The 20,922-nt window shown below is 36.9% G+C and overlaps 1 protein-coding gene across 3 annotated transcripts in view; it reads right to left on the reverse strand.

The window, feature by feature from the left end:
* Positions 1–533: 533 nt before the first annotated feature.
* PREX2 (phosphatidylinositol-3,4,5-trisphosphate dependent Rac exchange factor 2) overlaps positions 534–20,922 on the reverse strand; it is a 300,270-nt gene continuing 279,881 nt past the window's right edge. For 2 of the 3 annotated variants that reach the window (XM_007527146.3, XM_060200558.1), the window contains exons 38-40: positions 18,864–18,966; positions 6,836–6,903; positions 534–867 (exon numbers count right to left, since the gene is read on the reverse strand). In XM_007527146.3, coding sequence (XP_007527208.2) covers positions 822–867; positions 6,836–6,903; positions 18,864–18,966 — 217 coding nt within the window. In that variant the 3' untranslated portion in view covers positions 534–821. The remainder of the gene's footprint in view (positions 868–6,835; positions 6,904–18,863; positions 18,967–20,922) is intronic. The other variant, XM_060200550.1, reaches the window with a different exon arrangement.

Here is a 20,922-nt window from a genome sequence, read left to right on the forward strand (position 1 = left end):
GAAAATGAAGCTTTAGGTATCTAAGTTAAAGATAGTGCTTTTAAAGTGGTGCATTTATTTTCCTGCAAGTCTTCTTTCCGAAATCTTCCCTGTGCCCATCTCTCCTATCCCTGAACACCTTCAGCATAAGCCAGTGCACTTGGTTTATGAAAATCATGTACATTTAATTGACCAATGATAGTAATGACTGTCCATGATTATAAAGAATACCCAGAAGTCAGAAGAGTATCTTGCTGTAGACTTCAGTCACTGCTCTTCACTGCCAATGAATCTATTCTTAGGAGAAAGAATAAAGCATGCGCTTCACCTTCCACAGGCTACTTTGCTGAGGTAAACAAGAGACTGCAAACCTGTAACCCTCAGTCTGTGCCAGCTGTACCATTTTTATAGGGTGATCTAAAAGGTGTGGTCCTATTCTTTCAGCGGCAGACTTCTTCAAGCGGTTACTACCCATGACTACATGTTTTCATTGGAAGAAGATTAGAACACATACAACAAAATGATTTCAATAAATAACAGAGGAGTCACAGCGGTTAATTTTTCATCTCATGTTGTGTCTATAAATTCCAGGGATAAAGTTTAGAATATTTAATAGGAATAGCTCAATCAGTCTGTGAAGGTGAATTGACTAAATGAACTTCTATCCAGCACAAATATCCAAGTACAAACTGAACATAAGTTATTTATATGAAAAAGTTTAGAGAAAAAAATTCATTTTTTTCATTTGAGTGTGTTTAGATTTGAGTGTAGTTAGCTAGCAGGCCTTCTGTCTTGTCCAGTGTCCAGAAGCTTCTACTAGCTTAGTTCCTTCGTGTTGCTCTTCATTCATCGCCAGCTGGGGGAGGTGGCTCACACAACTTGTATAGCCTGGAAAAGGCACAGGAAAGTATGAAAGAGACCTTTACCTGAAACATTTTTATTGTATAACTAACACATTGACAATAACCTCTGGGTTCAGGAGTCATGATCATATTGTTTATTTTTACTAGAAATCGCCTATGAGCTAGCAAATTCCAAAATTTCTGTGCTGATATTTGGCAAATGCCAGTTTCTCTTTGCACATCAGCTGTTTCTGTTCCAGTGCTGAAAATCTTGGCTGTTAGCCTTTGTCAGTTTGGTTACAAGACTTAAGGTTTTGAATTTTAGGAGATATTATAATTTCCACCTTGTTGGTTATGCCTATCTTGTCACAAGACAATATCCATCTCATAGAAACCTCCTGTTATCTGACCGATTTTAGTGTTTTTGCTTGTTTGTTTTTTGCATTTGGTTTTGGTTAGGCTGATAGGACAGATTCCTGAGGTCTGAATCGCAAAGGCACAATTAGCTGGTGTTTCATAAGGAATGTTTGCCCAGCCCTACTCATTCCCTCAGAGACTGGCCAATAGAATCAGGTGGAGATTTAAGTAGGTCAAGGAGCTTCCTTTCATGGCCCTTTTTGCATCCAGCTGCAGCAGTTTGAAACCTCACAGCATAGAGGAATCTGAATTAGGATTATACGAATTCCAGAGTCTGTGTTTTCCTGAACAGTTGATTCCTAAACCCAGAAATAAAGCACAGAAGAATAAAAAAAAAAATAACAAAAAACATCGTGTTCATGACTGCAACTGCAGATCATAATTTAAGGTGTAGCTTGAGAAAGGATAGTGTCTAAATTATCCAGATGTTGGAATATCACGTTGTCCTCAACAGATTTAATACTTCCCGTGAACATGCTGGTCCTATTTCAGCGCTTACATGTAGCACAGATTTCAACTTTGGTTTTTTAAAAAGATATTTTAAATCATGGCTGCCTGTATTTACTCCCTTTTTATAGATTAAATTGAACACAGTTTAACTGAGTTTGTTTACAAATTTAGAGAATTATAAATAGCCTTTCCCTTCATCATTTAATCTCAGAGTAAATCTAAATTAAGAGAAGCAATAAGAAAAATTTAATACTGTATTAGAAGATTAGTTAACAAAGTGATTTTTCATAGTATGGGAAGACTTAGAGGTCATTGCCTTTGGAGGTTTGCAAAATGTATTTCAAGTCTGAAAGGTGGTTAGTGTTCCACATGTCACATCCATGGAATAAATGAATATTAAAATAAGGACACCTTACATCAGAAAAGCTCATTCCATGCTATCTGAAGAAAAGGATACAATTTAAATTGAGCTGATGTACTTCAAAGCTGCCTTTGCAGCTGAAGGATATAGGATAGCTTAAAATTGCATTTTTCATGCTGGAATAATAGAATGATATTCTTTGTCTCTTTATTTTTCTGTCCTTTTATTTTTCTGACAGTGCTGCCTAATGAGTGAAAAGGTAGTGAGTGGCCTTACTCAGGTAGAAGAGAAAGCAGTAGGCTGAGGTTTAGCTACCCTACCATCAGATAGGGGTTGAGCAACACGTTTCATTACCTTGCACTGCACGTTTCTAAATAATGTAGCTAATGCCATTGGCTAGATGAGTTTTTGAAATGTCTGCTTTTTGCAAACTGGCAAAAAGGCTACTCCTTGTGATCACCTAATGAAATAATAGCTCTCGGGTACTGCAGAGACAGGGAGATTCAACTTCTGTGAGGCTTCTTGGAAGACACTCAGGGTTATTTGAGTCCAGACACATTTGTAATGGAAATTATAGGGCTTTGGGAATTTAGAACAGGCAGATGAAGTCTGGAAGCAAAATATAATAGGTAAGAGATGACTTCCACTAACTCTACAGCAAGGCACTATTTTTCCCCAGCAAAACTGTTAGGTAGTGTGAGGTCTTTCTTTATCTTACATTTTGGGGTTCTTGGCTATATTCTCATATCAGTTAGACACCAGTGGTCCTGCAGGAAATGGTTTGTACTAGCTCTACTTTTCCTTCTCTTTGTTTGAACTCTTGCAGTCATACTAGAACTGGGATTTCCAGTTCAAATCTAAATCTATAAGGAGCACAATGTATAGACTTCATTTTATTGACCAGAAACCTTCTTCTTTATACATGGCAAAATAAAACTTATATTAAAGGAATAAAGCATGCTGCTTCCCAATTAAACAAATAAAATTATCTCTCCTTGTATAACAGTTATCATATTCACTAAGTCATATACAATTAGATTAGTTACATCTGGACAATAATGCTGGGAAAATATGAAGATTTGCTTACTGCTCATAAGAGTCACCGTATAAAAGGTAGGAAGAAGTCATTTATTTTTACTGCTCATAGGCAAGCTTTATTTGGATGTGCCACTGACACTAAGTCTCAATACTACCCAAATAAACTCATCATCTTTTCCTGAAGTATATTTTTCCTTTCTATACTATGCCACTGATCAGACCGCTATATTGCTGGCCATGAAATTCATAGATCTTATGGTTATCCTATAATCTTCTTCTTTTTTTTCTAACTACCTTCACTCAAGTAGAATACATAGACTATTAAATCAGTCTTTGAAATAGTTAACTCATCCTCTCTTTATCCTCAGTTTGATAGTAATATCATTTCAAGCTCCTGAAACGAATCCTCATGTTGTGGAAATAAATTATAAAATTCAAATCTCCCAGTGGGGAGATTGTTTACTAATGCTCCTTTATTCTATTCAAGTTAAAGATCAAAGTCCTCCGGTATCTGCTACAATTCTCACCCTCACCCATCCCCTTGCTACATCTCGAGTCTCACTTGCTGTTATTCTTAAGCCACAGCCTATCGTAAATCAGTTGCTTATGTTTTTCAGAATGCAATATTTTCCAGGCATTGGCATCACTACATCAGCTACACAGGCCATCTTGCCCATACTAACAAAGCCAGGAAGAATGTACAACCTCGCGTCTCTATCCTTAAATGGAGTTATATGCCTCCTCCCTATATTCCCAGGGCAATGTATTCCTGTTCTGTCATTGCTCTCATCCCACAAGTATACTGCCTTCATTTTACTTACCTGTCATTCTAATATATCACACCAGGTGGTAAGGGGATTTTGCGTTTATCCCTAGTCTTTGACAAAGTGCATGACACAGACACAAAAGAAAACTGTAATATACTTGATGACTGATTTTTTTACGACTTTGTTGAAGAAATATTAATTTACAGGATTGTTGTCATCACAAGGCTCGGTTCCATGTCTTCCCACGATAGGAAGCAGTATACCTCAGCCTGTACCAAACAGTCATCTTGCACCACAGAGCACTTGGTCCCTAACTGCCCCTTTAGGTCCCTCTCATTCACTCCTCTTTCCTCTGAGTCCCCGGATACGTTGCTAAAGACCATAAAATAACTTATGTTACTTTTTGTTTTTTGCTCTTTACTTATTATTTCTATTATCAAAATAGTTCACACAATTAATGGATTACAGGGGTAGAGTTTTCCATAGCATCCACCGCCAAAGTTGTGTGTCTACCTCCTCCCATCCCATAACCACTATCAATCTCACAAAGTCTGAAAGACAATTTGGTTACTTTTTAAAAAAATATGCTTTAACTGTCTATACTCCACATAGAGCAAAACCATCTGATCTTTCGCCATTTATTTCACGAAGAATAATCACCTCTAAGTCCATTCATTTTTCTGGAATAAAACATCACAATAACCCAATAAAAACATGATCAAAAGATCTACTGCAGTTTCATCTTGTATTAACCTTTGCTTTGCTTTTTTAGGGATCACCTATGATAAGATTGTCCAGTATTAGTCCTTCTTCTGACTCATTTCACTAAACCTGATTCCCTCTGATTCTCTCCAAATTGAAAAGGAAGTGAAAGGAAGACTATGCTAGAGGTAAGATGGAGGATTTGAACCAAATACAATCTTAATCAGCAAGTGCAAACATTACTGTCATGAAGATATTTCCCAAAGTATTACTCCAGACAGGACCCCAGAACAGCCTGGCTTTGAGGGTCATATGTATTCTTGAGTTTGCTGTCTTTAGGGAAAAGAAATGAACTTCCTCAGCCAGAAGGTCTCAAGTTCTCTTTAGTATCCAACCTTCACAGGGTGCTGCTTCTCCTATTTTACCTTTTCTGATTATGTTTTAGTCATTTCAGCTCTTTAACCAAAAGTTGCTCAAGGGTCAAGACTATGTCTAGTTGAAGTTTACATGGGGCAGAGAAGAGTGCTTTGGCTTTCCTAGATTCTCAACAAGTACTTGCAGAATATGTGAAAGAATAAAATAAAATTTAAAATTACTCTAGATTTCTCTGATAGAAATCTATTCCCTTGTTAAAAAAGAAAAAAAAAAAAAGCATGGCACATTTGCAGCAGGCACACTCTATTGTGTTCCATGTGAAGTGTTTTTAAGTATAACCCGAGAAAGAAAAAGGTAGTTTTGGGGTTGGGCTATAGTGCAGCAGGTTAAGCGCACATGGCGCTAAACTCGAGGATACGCATAAGGATCCTGGTTCAAGCCCCCGGCTCCTCACCAGCAGAGGCATCGCTTCACAAGTGATGAAGCAGGTCTGTAGGTATCTATCTTTCTCTCCCCTCCTTTGTCTTCTCCTCCTTTCCCCATTTTTCTCTGTCCTACCCGGCAACAACAACATCAATACAATAATAATAATAACCAGAACAATGATAAAAACATCAAGGGCAACAAAAAAAGGAAAATAAATAAATTAAATATTAAAAAAAAGAAAAGAAAAAGGTAGTTAGACACGTCCTTTCCTTGTATTCAGTTTGTATACTGTTTCACTGATTAGGAAGCTGAGGGTTCAGCTCAAGCTGAACTAGTATTTCTAAGCTCTTGCTAAGAAGAGCTTGCTAAGCCATTATCTTGTTTTCTTATTGAAATTTTAGCACTTCACTGGGTCTATTATCTAAATATACTATATCTACTCAAGGTACTAGAGAGAGAATGCCTATGTGACAAGGTTCTTGAGCAATATAAAGTTTTAGATTCTGATCTAATCAGCCATGAGAGATAATATTAACAAGACTTGAGGATTAAATTGAGTAAGGAGTTGGCATTAAAAATAAAAGCAATTAGAACATGAGTGTTCCATCCATTTACAGGGGGAACATGTTTTCTCTTTCAAAAGTGCTTTCACTGTCCACATAGTTTTTCAGAATGAAATATAACTTCATAAATGCTCCAGTCATCATTCTCATTCTGGCAACTACTTTGTAAATAGAAACAAAGTCTCTTGCTTGTGACAGTGCTTAGAGGAGCTTAGCATATTTTTCTGTCAAAATGCAAATATATAAAAGCAAATCAAGTGTAGAAGAACTTTAAGATAGATGGTTGGCCATGGATTTCACCAGGAAAATAAGCATTTCTTTGATGGTTGTTTTTACGTTACTTTTTGTTTTTTACTCTTCACTTATTTTGTTATCAATTTAATAACAGCTCACACAATTAACGGATCACAGGGATAGAGTTTTTCATAGCATCCACTGCCAAAGTTGTGTGTTTACCTCCTCCCATCCCATAACCACTATTGATCTCACAAAGTCGGAAAGACAATTTGGTTACTTTTTTTTAATATGCTTTAACTGTCTATCCTCCACATAGAGCAAAACCATCTGATCTTTCACCATTTATTTCACGAAGAATAATCACCTCCAAGTCCATCTATTTTTCTGGAATAAAACATCACAATAACCCAATAAAAAACATCATCAAAAGATCTGAATAGACCTTTTTTTTTTCCCTACAGAACTCATACAGATGGTTCAACCTGCTACCTATAAGTTTGCTTCAACTAACATTCATTAAATTCTGACAGCATGGGTACCTAATCACATTTATTCACAGGGTATTTACAAAGTCAGTTTCCATTATCATAATCAGTTCTACACTAAGCATAATCTTGACTGACACTGTCTGAGAAGTTGCTGGAAGTTCCTTTAGGAAAAAACAAGCAAGTTACTTACCTTGGAGCAGACTGTGGGGTCCTGTCTCTGACTCCCAGATTTTTTGCTGTATTCTGAACTCTTGCTCCCTGAAAAAAAAATCAGGAAAATAAATGTTAGTGCTTATCAAAATTTATGTAACATACCATTAACATTTGAGTGCAGTATATTTTTTCCAACAATGTAATTAACATCAAAAGATACTGGATAAGGAGAGAAAAATCATCCTCTGAGCATTTTTCAAAATAAATACTTTAAGAATAAAAAAACACCTATATATTATTTCAAAGTACTTAATGCTTATTTCACAGTCATGTAAATTATTCAAAATAAGTTGAAGTTGAGGCTCCTGTTCACAATCTCACCTATGTCTTTGTTCCTGGAAGCACTCAATACTTAAAACCTGGAATGGGAAAGGGGCAAACTATAAATATCTGCCCCATGTCCATATTTCCCTGGAACAGAAACTGCAGTCTTATCAGTTATATGTTCTATCCTTGACTGCATACTTAGCTAAGACTTTTAGTATTTATCAAGAAAATATTTTCTTATATATCCCTAAAATAATTTCTGGATAAGGCATATGTATATGAATTTCTGAAATAAAAGCACTCTATCATGGTATTATAGAACAAAGACATTCTACTTTAGCAGTGACAAAGTCTTTGTGATAACCAAATTTATGAATGTAGCCATAATTATTGTTAAATTTATTTTATTTTATTTATAAAAAGGAAACACTGACAGAACCATAGGATAGGAGGGGTACAACTCCACACAATTCCCACCACCAGAACTCCATATTCCATCCCCTCTCTTGATAGCTTTCCTATTCTTTAAGCCTCTGGGAGTATGGACCTAAGGTCAAATTTTCTAATTTCAAATTTATGGGGTAAACAGTCAATAGTATTTATATACAATCCTCATGTTTGGGAGCTACGCTCTGCACTAATCCAACTTTATAGCCCTATTCTCAACTCTGACACCATCTTCCCAGACAATAAAGTCCACCTGCACGTTAGCTATCAGACACAGGCAAAAATTACTAAAGCCTTGGGCAGCTTGGAACATACCTAAAATAGACTTCCTAGCTTCTTCGCACACAAAGACCATTAGTTTTATCTGCTCTATTCATACCTATGGGTTCCTGTCTACTAAACAATTTTCCCTGCTTTATCTTAGTGCTTTTCAGCCACCAGGTCGCAGATGCTATGATGATGCCATCCTGATTTCCCTGGGCAGACGACCACACCAATGTGTCCAAGAAGTCTCACCTCTAGGGAAATATAGAAACAGACAGATCTGCCAACACCCATGTCCAGCAGAGAAGCAGTTATGGAAACCAGACTTTCCACCATAAATATCTTTGGTCCATACTTCCAGAAGAATAAAGAATAGGGAAGCTTCCAATGGAGGGGATAGGACAAGGAACTCAGGTGGTGGGAAGTGTCTGAAACGGTACAACTGTTATCGTATAATCTTGTTAATAAATCATTAATAAAATTTGTAGTGTTCCTTATGATCATCAGTATAGAACCAAACACTAATATCTGTGTTTCAAACTGAAAGAGGTGAAGGAGAATAGTTCAGAATATATTCAAACCACTTCTCTTGCTATCAAATTCTAACAAGGAAAAGTGAAAAGGACAGGAGAAAAGGAAGAAGAAAGAAAAATATATTCTCCCAAGGGGGACCAAATAAAGGTAAGCAAATACACGAAGGAGGAAGATGGTGGTAACAAAAAAGGATGGGATGGAAGAATTTTTAAAATTGCAGTTAAGTTTTTAGAAATTTTATTTTAAGTTCATATTACTTAAAGAAGAGAAGAGTTGTAAACTCAGGAAAGAATTTACATACTTCTCCCAAATTACACTATAGTAACCCTTCAGGTAATTGTGTTATGAAATTAATGCTGGTACTTTTTTTTTTGCCTTCAGGGTTATTGCTGGGCTTGGAGTCTGTACTTTGAATCCAATGCTCCTGGAGGCCATTTTCCCCAGTTTGCTGCTCTTGTTACTGTTGCTATCATTATTATGATTGTCATTGCTGTTGTTGTTGGATAGGACAGAGAAATCAAGAGAGGAGGGGAAGACAGAGAGGGGGAGAGAAAGACAGACACCTGCAGACCTGCTTCACCACCTGCCCCTGAAAAGACCCCCCTGCAGGTAGGGAGCCAGGGGCTCAAACTGGGATCCTTGCGCTTCAAGCCATGTGCACTTAACACACTGCTACCACCCAGCCCCACTGGCACATTTTTTTTACAAAAAAAAAAAATTACCATTTTATTGGATGGAGGTTAATGGCTTATAGTACAGTTGTTGACACATGGGTCTAATTTCTCATCTCCCCAGGATAGATATCTGTAAAAATACCCTCATTTCCAACTTAATTCTATTTCCACCATCACTTCCCAGGATCCCAATAGTTGCTCCAACCTCTCCCTTGCCCTTATTCCCCAGGAACCTTTACTGGTATATGTTTTTTCTTTTTTACTATTTTATTAGTGTTTTAGTAATGTTTAACAAGATTGTAGGATAGTAAGGGTATAATTCCACAAAATTCCATCCACCAGAGTTCCATGTCCCATCCCCTCCATTGCAAGTTTCCCTATTCTTTATTCCTCTGGGAATATGAACCAAAATTATTTATGGGATGCAGCAGGTAGAAGGTCTGGCTTCCATAATTGCTTCTCCGTTAATGTTGACAGGACAATTCATATCCCCAGCCTGTTTCTTTTTCTAGTTGGGTAGGACTCTGTGGAAGTGAGGTCCCAGGACACACTGGTGAGATTGCTGGTATGTGTTTTTTAATGAAGCCACACAACTTATTCAAATTTAACCACTCTCAATATTTTATTTCTATATTAGGATTTCATATTGCATTTTGTTTGATGTCTCCTTCAATTCCTCAAAGCCATGACATCTGTCATTGTCTTTTAGGACTATAACAATTTTGTAGAATGCCTCTCAATTTTGAGTTTGTCAGTTATTTCCATAGGATTCAGAAGAAATGTTTTCCAGTACAGCATCATTATCTCACTACATGTTATATGTCACTGGAAACATTAACATTAATCACTTGGCCAAAGGGGTACCTGCTATATTTTCCCACTGTAAATAATACACTGCAGGAGAACATATGAGACTACAAAAGTATCTTGTTTCTCTTTAAGTTTTGCTCAATAGTTTTAGCTTTTATTGGTACATATTATCTTCAACACTAATACTACAGTGCTTATGAACAGAAATGGTTTGTAGGGAGTCAGGCTGCAGCGCAGCGGGTTAAGCGCAGGTGGCGCAAAGCACAAGGATTGGCATAAGGATCCCGGTTCGAACCCTGGCTCCCCACCTGCAGGGGAGTCGCTTCACAGGTGGTGAAGCAGGTCTGCAGGTGTCTATCTTTCTCTTCTCCTCTCTGTCTTCCCCTCCTCTCTCCATTTCTCTCTGTCCTATCCAACAACAACAACAATAATAACTACAACAATAAAACAACAAGGGCAACAAAAGGGAATAAATAAAATAAATACTAAAAAAAAAGAAATGGTTTGTAAAGAGTAGTAATTCCTACTATTCAAGTATTTTATTTAGTCAAGTTATTTATTGTAATCAATATAGATTTATAGATGTTTATATTCCTTTTGACATAACATGATATTTTATTACTACTTATAATTACTATTTTATAATTTTATTACTACTTATAATTACTACTTGGTCGATTCCAAATTATATTCCTCCATGAGGATAATTTCTGGAACCATCCGTTCCACCCCGGTTCCATGGCTGCCAGTTCTTAGCAACATCGCCCCGCCAGATATTCGTCGGGATGCGGCATCATCTAAGTTCATCTCCCAAGTCTACGCTCGACCGCACCTGCCAATATACGCGGATATCTTCGCCCACCCTGTCCAACGCTTGTCGTCTCGTCACCCAATCTGGTCCCCTACGCCTACACTGAACTCCTCTGTTCCAGACTCTTGGAAACAGAGTTGGCAGTCAGCTGAGGTAAAGAACAAACACCTCATCACAGACCCCTGCGAGCGTCAACCCGGCTTTGACCTAGCACGTTATGATTGCGCCCTCCTCAATCGCTATCGAACAGGCCATGGCCGGTGCGCCGCTATGTTCCATCGCTGGGGAGCCAGAGACGACCCGAACTGCCCCTGCGGCTCCAGACAGACTATGACCCACATAGCCAACGACTGCCACCTCTCCAGATTCAAAGGAGGTCTCGAAACTTTACATCAGGCTCAACCTGACACTGTTGACTGGCTACGGAAGAAGGGCAAACGCTAGAAGAAGAAACTACTTATAATTCAAAAGATTCCAATTTTGTCATTGCAAACTCCTTTGTTAGTTCTTGTTTCCTAGTTTGCCTCCATAATTTTTGAGTAATAATTTACTTTTTTTTGGCAATTAAGACGTTCCAAGCACAATTTCCTGTTTTAGCTAGAATTAACTTAGGATCAAAGATTCCCTACCTCACACTTACTAATGGAAAATGATATCTAGAACAAAAGGTTTTGGTTGTCTGTACTACTAGAATAAGTATGACTTTATATAAGTGCTTTGAGATCTTTTCAAAGTAGACAGGCTTGTTGCAGTGCAGGCATATTCAAACATCTGTAAATTTCTCTCCTGTTCCCTAGGTTCAAATTGATACATCTAATCCCAATCCAATGCCAAAGAGATTCTGGATGCTAATTTTCCCTCTTTCCTTATTCATAATTTCTTTCTCAGGAAGGAAGAATCCCAATTTTCACTGCTTACAATACACCTACTTATTTGTTCATTCTTAATATAGTCACAGTCTAGTTTTAGAATCCCTATAGAAGTACCATGCATTGACCGACTGTATCACTGGAACCTCAGTTTTTAGAATGTTTAAATCATATTCTTGTGAAAAATTGATTTACTAAGTTAAGCACAGTATTTTTATATAACCTTTTTTGGTCACTAGTCTAAAAATAATCCATTAAGTAATCTTGAAAGTTTTTTTAATTTCTTAAAATAAAACAGATGCTTATAACACTAAACACATCTATTGATATTTTTTCTTCCTCAACTTTCACTAGGTTTTGCTGGAGTTTTGTGTACACTCTTTCCTCCCTTCAAATTAAAGGGTGAGAAATATAAAGAGAGAGAGAGATAACACAGCACACTTCACTACTTGTGAACCTATGTATGGTGCTTAGACGGAGCATCAGAGGCCTCAAACATGGGATCTTACACTTGGTAGCATGTTCCCTACCAGCTGAGCAACCTCCCAGTGCCTAGCATATTTTACTTTTAATTCAACCACAATTCTTCATACACTGAACATGCTATTTTTTATTTAGATACATTTGTATCCTATTTGCTTACAAATGCCCAAATTGAATATCAACTCAGCTAACTGACTTTATCAGGCACTATTTTACATGACAGATCAAGTCTTATTTTTCTATTTGTTTTAATGAAAAGAAAACTAAGTAGCAGAGAAGCAAAGAGCCTTGCCCCAATTCATACAAATAGTAAGCAGTGGAGTTGGTATTCAAACTGAGACTAATGGTTTAAGGGTTTGTGCTTTTAGTATTTTTTGTATTTACTTCCTACATAAAGTCACTTTTCAGTGACCCTAGTTAAAACTAACTCATTGAGAATATATGATTTATAATCAACTCTCTACCAGTTACTTAGAATTATTACAAAAAAATGAAATATGCTAAACTCCAATCATCAAGGATATCATTTATTTCCTGTTTCATATCCTAATATACTGATATTATATTTCCCCCATCCCCCCCCACACAATCAACTGCCTCCTGTGCATTATGATGATAATTTCCTTATACATGTGTCCTCAAGACTAGGCAAAAACTGGGGCCAGGAGGTGGCACACATGGTTAAACACTCACATTACAGTGTGCAAGGTCCCAGGTTCAAGCCCTTGTTCCCCATCTGCAAGCCCCTGGTCCCCACCTGCAAAAGGAAAGCTTCAGTGCTGCAGGTGTCTCTCTCCCTATCTTTCCGTTCCTTCTCAATTTCTCTTTGTCTTTATCCAATAATAAATAAATAAACAAATAAATGAATAAAATTTTAAAGATGAGGAAAACACCCCATATTTCACTGCCCCTGTTCTTGGTGGCTAGTGCAATAAGCCATGTGGCTATATGTAAAGACCTATATAGTCTCCCCTCCCCCCCTTTTTTTGCCTCCAGGGTTATTGCTGGGACTTGGCAATGTATGAATCCACTGCTCCTAGAGGCCATTTTATTCCACTTTTTTTTTTTTTTTTATAGGATAGGACAGAGGGAAATTGAGAGAGGAGGGGGAGATAGAGAGGGGGAGAAAAAGACACCTGCAGACCTGCTTCACCACTTGTGAAGTGAGTCCCCCTCCAGGTGGGGAGCTGGAGGCTCAAACCGGAATCCTTTTGCTGATCCCTGAGTTGATACTATGGGCATTAAACCCAGCAGACTACCACCTGGTTTCCCGAGTTCTGTATAATACTTCATTATTAAAAAGACCCAAAACATCTGGGTAGGTTTTAACAGGACAATGTTTGGGATTTGTAATTTATAGAATAGAAAATGTTAAATCTATAATTTGCATGTAATGTTCTACCTTAAGAATTTTATTAATTAGATCAGTTAGCTTTGTAAAAAAGCTGTCTTATTATAATCATCACCACAAAATTAGTACCCTTCTCTTCATCCTTTACCTTTCTTTATAACAACCATTATACATATATATACGAAAACTATAATGCAATTAAAAATTACAGTGGTAAATCATACTGAAAACCTTCTTCCTAAAGAGAAACTAAAGATCTTGGAAAACAATATTCATTAATTCAGAAACTAATCTAATGAGTGCTGTGTGAAAATGTTTAAGAGGCACAAGGCACAGAAAAGTTAAATCTTTGACTTATATTTATGTTCTAACCACACAGATTTCAAATTGATAAGAGCTGACTTGCATATTAAATCTCAGCCATTAACCCCACTGCCTGTAACTGCTGAATACTACAAACAAGATTGGCAGCAGAAGGAATCCTGAAAATTACCTTCTGTGCACCAGACCATCCATCACAGCTTCTACAAAGAGAGAGCACTGGGGTCTAGGATCTTTCACAAAGCAGTTATAAACCAGCTCTTGAATACCAAGAACCATTTGGAGATGTCAATACTTGGACTGGAAACACAAGTAAAAAGGAAAAATGCAACCTAGTCTATTGATAAATATATTTACTCAAATGCATAGGAGAGAGAAATAAATACTAAGGGATAGTTCAGCTTTGCAATCAACCAGGATTTCATAAGAGGCTTCAAAATTTGCCAGTATTTTAAAAATTATTTTTATAAACAGGTAACAAAATATCACTAATACATGTAAATATGCTACATATTCCATTTGAAAGAGATTAGTGCCAGCTAAATGAGTCAATAAGGTCTATATGGTATACTTTGTACTTTCTCCTACTCTGTATTATCTATCCCCCCCCTTATGGACCTAATTTTTAAAAAATTTTTCCACATACTAAGAATATAGAGATATAACAACTCCTAATTACCCTCTGACTGTATTTTTATTTTTTAAAAAAGTCACCTATTTTCTCTCAAGCTATTCTCTGAGCCATACTAAGTCAACTATATAGTTCTTTTTTTTTTTTCTTTTTCTTTTTTTTTTTTTATTTAAGAAAGGATTAATTAACAAAACCATAGGGTAGGAGGGGTACAACCCCACACAATTCCCACCGCCCAATCTCCATATCCCACCCCCTCCCCCGATAGTTTTCCCATTCTCTATCCCTCTGGGAGCATGGACCCAGGGTCATTGTGGGTTGCAGAAGGTAGAAGGTCTGGCTTCTGTAATTGCTTCCCCGCTGAACATGGGCGTTGACTGGTCAGTCCATACTCCCAGTCTGCCTCTCTCTTTCCCTAGTAGGGTGGGTCTCTGGGGAAGCTGAGCTCCAGGACACATTGGTGGGGTCTTCAATCCAGGGAAGTCTGGCCGGCATCCTGATGACACCTGGAACCTGGTGACTGAAAAGAGAGTTAACATACAAAGCCAAACAAATTGTTGAGCAATCATGGACCCAAAGCTTGGAAAAGTGGAGAGGAAGTATTAGGGAGGTACTCACTGCAATATAATTCTTTTAAGTCTCTCATAAAACACAGTTTTTAGATGACTTCTTTAATCTATTGCAAAATGACTCTAATAGCAGAGTGAAGCACAAACATTAGTCATATTCTGCATGTTTTACCTCCCAAGTCCCAACCCTGATAATAATCAGAAGTTTACTTTGATCTACTTTTAAAAACTAAATTTATATATCCACCCTCTCCTTCCCCAAATCCTTCTTAAACCTGTTGACATCTGCATCTGTATATGCCCTTTTGCAGCTGTACCACAGTGTGCCATATATTTCTCATGAATCTAACCTTTACTTAGCAAATTCCTTCTGGACTTTTTGAAATCTTGGTTTGTAATCTTCAGCTATACAGTACCCACATCAAAAATAGTTTTGTGGACTGCAGGCTTCTACTGACCTCACTAACAACTGCTTTCCTGGATTTTACATTTGGCTTGGTTGGTATTCTGCAGTAAAATCTTGGGAGCAAACCCATAGGGATTTAAATATTTGCCTAAGAGTTAAACATGACTGAGCCTTTAGTAAGCAAAGCAGTGTGATTGCAAAAGTGTCTCTTAAACATCAAGTCCCTTGCTCTTACCAAGCAATTTGAATTAAATCAGTGGAAAGATTTGTTAAATCAATTTTCTGAGTTTGTCTTAAGAAAAGCTGATAGAGTAAAATATTAAATAGTTGTCCTTTAAACTCTTTTGCCTATTATTTTATGTCTTCTTCTTTTTTTTTTTTTTTCCTCCAGGGTTATTGCTGGGCTCGGTGCCTGCACCATGAATCCACCGCTCCTGGACGCCATTTCCTCCCCCTTTTTGTTGCCCTAGTTGTTGCAACCTCATTGCGGTTACTATTGCCATTGTTGACGTTGCTTTGTTGTTGGATAGGACAGAGAGAAATGGAGAGAGGAGGGGAAGACAGAGAGAGAGGGGAGAGAAAGATAGACACCTGCAGACCTACTTCACCACCTGTGAAGCGACTCCCCTGCAGGTGGGGAGCCGGGGGCTCGAACCGGGATCCTTACGCCGGTCCCTGCACTTTGCGCCACGTGCGCTTAACCCACTGCGCCACCGCCCGACTCCCTATTTTATGTCTTCTACTAAATGAAGCACATTTTCTTAATAGTAAGAATAAAGATAACATGTTCTTAGCTTTTTAAAAAATATTTTTAACAGTCAAAAACACACTTAAATTACTACTGGATTATAATGAAATTTCATTCTATTCATTAAATAGAAATAGTATCCCCTGTAAGTATTTGACTCTTAAAGACAATCTAAAAGTTGCTACTCATCTCCTACATATCTGAGCTATGTACTTTATCATTCATTGGAATAAGAAACAAAATCCCCCCATTTTTATTGGGGGATTCATGGTTTACAGTACAGTTTTTGACATATGAGTAAGTTTTTTTATCTCCCTTTGCATCATGCAGCAGGCCCTCAAGATTCCATCCGCCGCCTTCCTCCCTCTTTCCCAGAGTCCTCTCCTTTGGTGCAACACACCACACCAAGTCCACGTTTGGTGACTGAGCTCTCTATCCTTATTTCTTAAATTCAAGGTATAAGTGAGATTATTCATTATTTATCCTTCTCTTTTTGACTTATTTCACTTACCATAATATCTTCAAGTTCCAGCCATGATGAGGCAAAGGAGATGATGGCATCATTTTTAACAGTCAAGAATTATTTCACTGTATACATACAGTGCAATTTTCTTAGTCATTCATCTGTTGTTGGACATCTGGGTTGCTTCCAAGGTTTAGCTATTACAAATTATACTGCTATAGGTGTTTTTGTTTTGTTTGTTTTCCTTTGGGAAAGGGATAAATTGCTGGGTCATAGAGTAAGTCCATTTCTAGTGTTCTGAGAAATCACATGTCTATTTCCACAAGAGCTGGACTAATATATATTCTCAACAGTAGTATAACAGTGTCCCCTAAACTCTGCAACCTCTCTTAACATTTATTGTTGATACCCTATCTAGTGTATGACATTCTCACAGATATAAAGTGGCATCTCATTGTTGTCTTCAGTTGCATTTCTCTGATAATCAGTGACTTTGAACACTTTCCCATGGGTCTTTTTGGCCCTCTTGACCTCTTCCTTGGTGAAGTTTCAGCCCATGTCCAATTTTCTAATAAGGCTGTTTGGTTTTCTGATGCTAAGTTTACTGATTTCCTTCTGTATTTTGGTTAACAGTCCTTTAACTGAAGTATGTTGTACAAAGGGCTTTACTCATACTATAGGGTATCTTACTGTTGGTGATGGTAGTTTTTTCTGTGCAGAAACTGTTCAGATTGATGTAGTCCCATTGGTTTATTTCTGTTTTTGTTTTATTTTCTGTTGGAGTTGAGTTTTTGAAGACAATTCTGAAGAAAAGATTGTAGAACATTCTGCTAATGTTTTCTTCTATGTATTTGATAGTTTCTACCTAATGTTCATATCTTTGATCCACCTGGGGTTGACTTTTGTGCATGATGATAGGTGGTATTTCAGTTTCATTCATTTTTCATGTTTCAATCCATTTTTTTCCTAAGACTGTTTACTGAAGAAACTCTCATTTCTCCATTTAATGTTTTGGGGCCTATTGTAAAAAATTAGTTGTCCATAGGTGTGGAGGGCTATTTCTGGGTTCTGAATTCTATTCCACTGGTCTCTGTGTCTATTCTGGTTCCAGTACCAGGCTGTTTTGATTACAGTAGCTATACAGTATAGTTTGTAGTCAAGAAGTGTGATGGCTCTTATCTTATTCTTTTTTCTCAAGATTGTTTTTGGTAATCTTAGATATTTTCTAGTTCCAGGGAGAGTTTTTTAGCTTCTGTTTTACTCCTTTAAAGAAATTTGGTGGTACCTTGATGAGGATGGCCTTAACTATGTATATGGCTCTGGGTAGGATGGTCATTTTGAGGGTGTTGATTCTTTTAATCTATGAGCATGGGATATATTTCCATTTCTTGGTATCTCTTTCTCTTTGAAGAGTGACTCATAATGTAAAAGGCCTACTCATGTTTTCCAGTTCTTCTTGGTTTAGTCCTCGAAGCATCTATGCTTCTAAAAATTTATGCATATTTTCTAGTTTGGTAGCATACAGCTATTCATAAAAGCTTCACGATACATTGGATTACTATGGTATCTGCTATGATCTCTCCCCTTTCCTTTAAAATATATTTATTTTAGTCCTTTTTTAAATTTTCCCTTTTGTTTCCCTTTTTTTTGTTGTAGTTATTATTGCTGTTGGTGATGATGTCATCATTGTTGGATAGGACAGAGAGAAATGGAGAGAGAAGGGCAAGACAGAGAAGGGGAGAGAAAGAGAAACAGCTGCAGACCTGCCTCACCACTTGAGAAGTGAACCCCCCCTGCAGGTGGGGAGCCAGGGCTCGAACCGGGATCCTTACGCCGGTCCTTGCGCTTTGTGCCACCTGCGCTTAACCCACTGCGCTACCACCTGACTCCCAATTCATTTTAGTCTTTATCCTCTTATTTATTTACTTTCAGTCTGGCTAGTGGGTTGCAATTTTGTTTACCGTTTCAAAGAATAAACTCTTAGTTTCATTGATCTTTTGCATGTTTTCTTTTTTGTTTTCAATGTTGTTGGTTTATGCTCTAATTTTTGCCATTTTCTTCCTTCTTGTTTTAAGTTTCCTTTGTTATTTATTTTTTTTTTTTGTAAACTGGGCATTTAACCAGGTGTACCACTACCAGGCCCCCAGTATACTTCTAAAATACTCATTTTCAGGCTTTCTTAACTTTCTTGGAACATCCTCATGGTGATCTTTGTACTCACTTCTCCTTGGGAATAAACATTTGTGTTCCAGGCTTACCTTCTGTCCTTGGAAAAGTACTGCACATCCAGACATCTTAAAAATGAAACCTTCCAATCCAGGTTGTGCCAAACTCTCTAAAATGTGTGTGAGGCTTACCTGCTTCCGCATGACATCTGTAGCCTGCATAATGTAGCGAGGGGGCAGTCCGTGGCTTCTGGCTAAAATGATGGCCTGCTCCAGGGTCACACTCAGAGTACACCTGCATACACAGTCAAGAGTAAGTCAAATCCCACAGGTTCCCTTTCTAGTCTTCAAGACAGTTTGACTTTTACTAATTAAGGATAGCAGAATGTGTCTCCCCAAACGATTCCTCTTGAAAAGTTACTCACTTCTCCTTGGGTTTATATGATTTACATGCCAGTAAACTCAATGATTTTTCTCATGTTTATTTTTTACTATAGGAGTAAGAACTCATAAGGGTAATAGAAAATCATTTTCCTACCCTTTATTAGTTTAAAAAGAAAAGAAAACCAGTCAAATCCAAAGCAATTAGATAATCAACCTTAATTTTTCCATGCAGAACATCAGTTTCAATACAGTCTTTAGAGACACACGACTGGGGTCCTATATTAAGTAGTTTAATTTAAAACAAACCCTTAATGAACTATACTAATGAGAGTTTATATACAGAAAACTAAATAAGCTGAATTAGAAACAGTTTATTATCACATATAATATTGATATTCTGAGTAGTTAATATTAAATGAGTTCACAATATCTTTCATTCAAGTTTACATACTGATAGCTAGTAGATGTTTATACTCACTTCCTAGAAAAATAGTGAAATTACTCTTTATTAGAATGAAAATTTAAAATGAGGTATGTTTCCTGGAACAAACTAAAAAACTACAATTAAAAGCTGAAGAGGACATTTTAATTAGTTATTTGGGAATGTGGTGTTCCGAGCAGGTCTCAGATCTTGTTTATTTGGTAATATTTTCCAGTGCTGGTCTCTGAATTGCTCTAAAGGGGTATCATTTGCATACATTTCACAAAATTACCATTACACTTAGATTTTAAACTATTTATTAGTAGAGTTTGCTATGCTTCATTTCTGAATTTATTGATGTTTTTCTTTTTCCCCATTTAGCATTCTGTGGTTTCATATTTTAGTTATCTTGTCTAGTATTTTGCTCTACACATGAAAGTAAATTCTCAGGTAATAGCTTATACGTGAGGAAATGTATAGCTACCCGATCTTTGGCTATGGATTGGTACAACAGAAATTCTCCACATATGTCAGTCTGATACATTTGAACTAAGAAAATGAGTAGAAGTGAATTGAAAAAAAAATTATTGCTGTGAATCTGAAAATATCCTAACAAAGTAGAAATGTGTTATTATGTATAATTACATTACATAAGGAAACATGTTAAGTTCTACTAGCAGTTAAGTGACATGAAAAATAGCTTTCTGACTGACATTATTGAGAATTCTTTAGAAAATATTCAATTACAGAATCCTTTTACTCATATGTGGAATGTAGAGAATTGGGCCTATGAATGTGGGGGAAAATGTCAATGCCAACCTATTATCTAAGACTGTGGGAGAACTGTAGTGCTTATATAGGGGGTGGGGATGGGGACACAGGCTGCTGAAGCAGTGGTGAAAAAAAGAGGCTGTACTGTTAACCATTACTCAATAAAGCTCTAAAGAAGAAAATACTCATAACAGATATTAAGATGGGTTAAAGTTTTATGTCTCTAGTACTATATGACATATGTAACTAATTAGTATAGGAGTCTGGTAATATGTAATTACAATTTTTACACTTACTGATATACTATAGACTATCTATAATGTCTATGAAAGCCAGAGTATGATAGCTCATGCTTTAAAAAAAAATCAATTGTTTTACAAAGCTTTTGCCAACTTATTCACCAGATTACAACCCTTTTCTCCTCTGGAAGGTCTCTAATTTTAAGTCCTTATTGATCCTAACATTCTAATCAATAATATTTATTACATCAGCCAAATGAAGCTTAGATATAAAAAAAAAACTTTGTATTTTTCTAGTCACCAGAGATATGTATGCACTTCCTGATAAAATCTGACTTGCCATATTCTATTTACAGAAAACACTGTGAAGGACCTTTAACAGTCCTCCTATAATTTTTATTCATTTTATTCATCTTTTTAAACTGATTTATTTCTC

Source organism: Erinaceus europaeus, chromosome 1 (assembly GCF_950295315.1).
Source record: "Erinaceus europaeus chromosome 1, mEriEur2.1, whole genome shotgun sequence".
Classification (NCBI taxonomy): Eukaryota; Metazoa; Chordata; class Mammalia; order Eulipotyphla; family Erinaceidae; genus Erinaceus; species Erinaceus europaeus.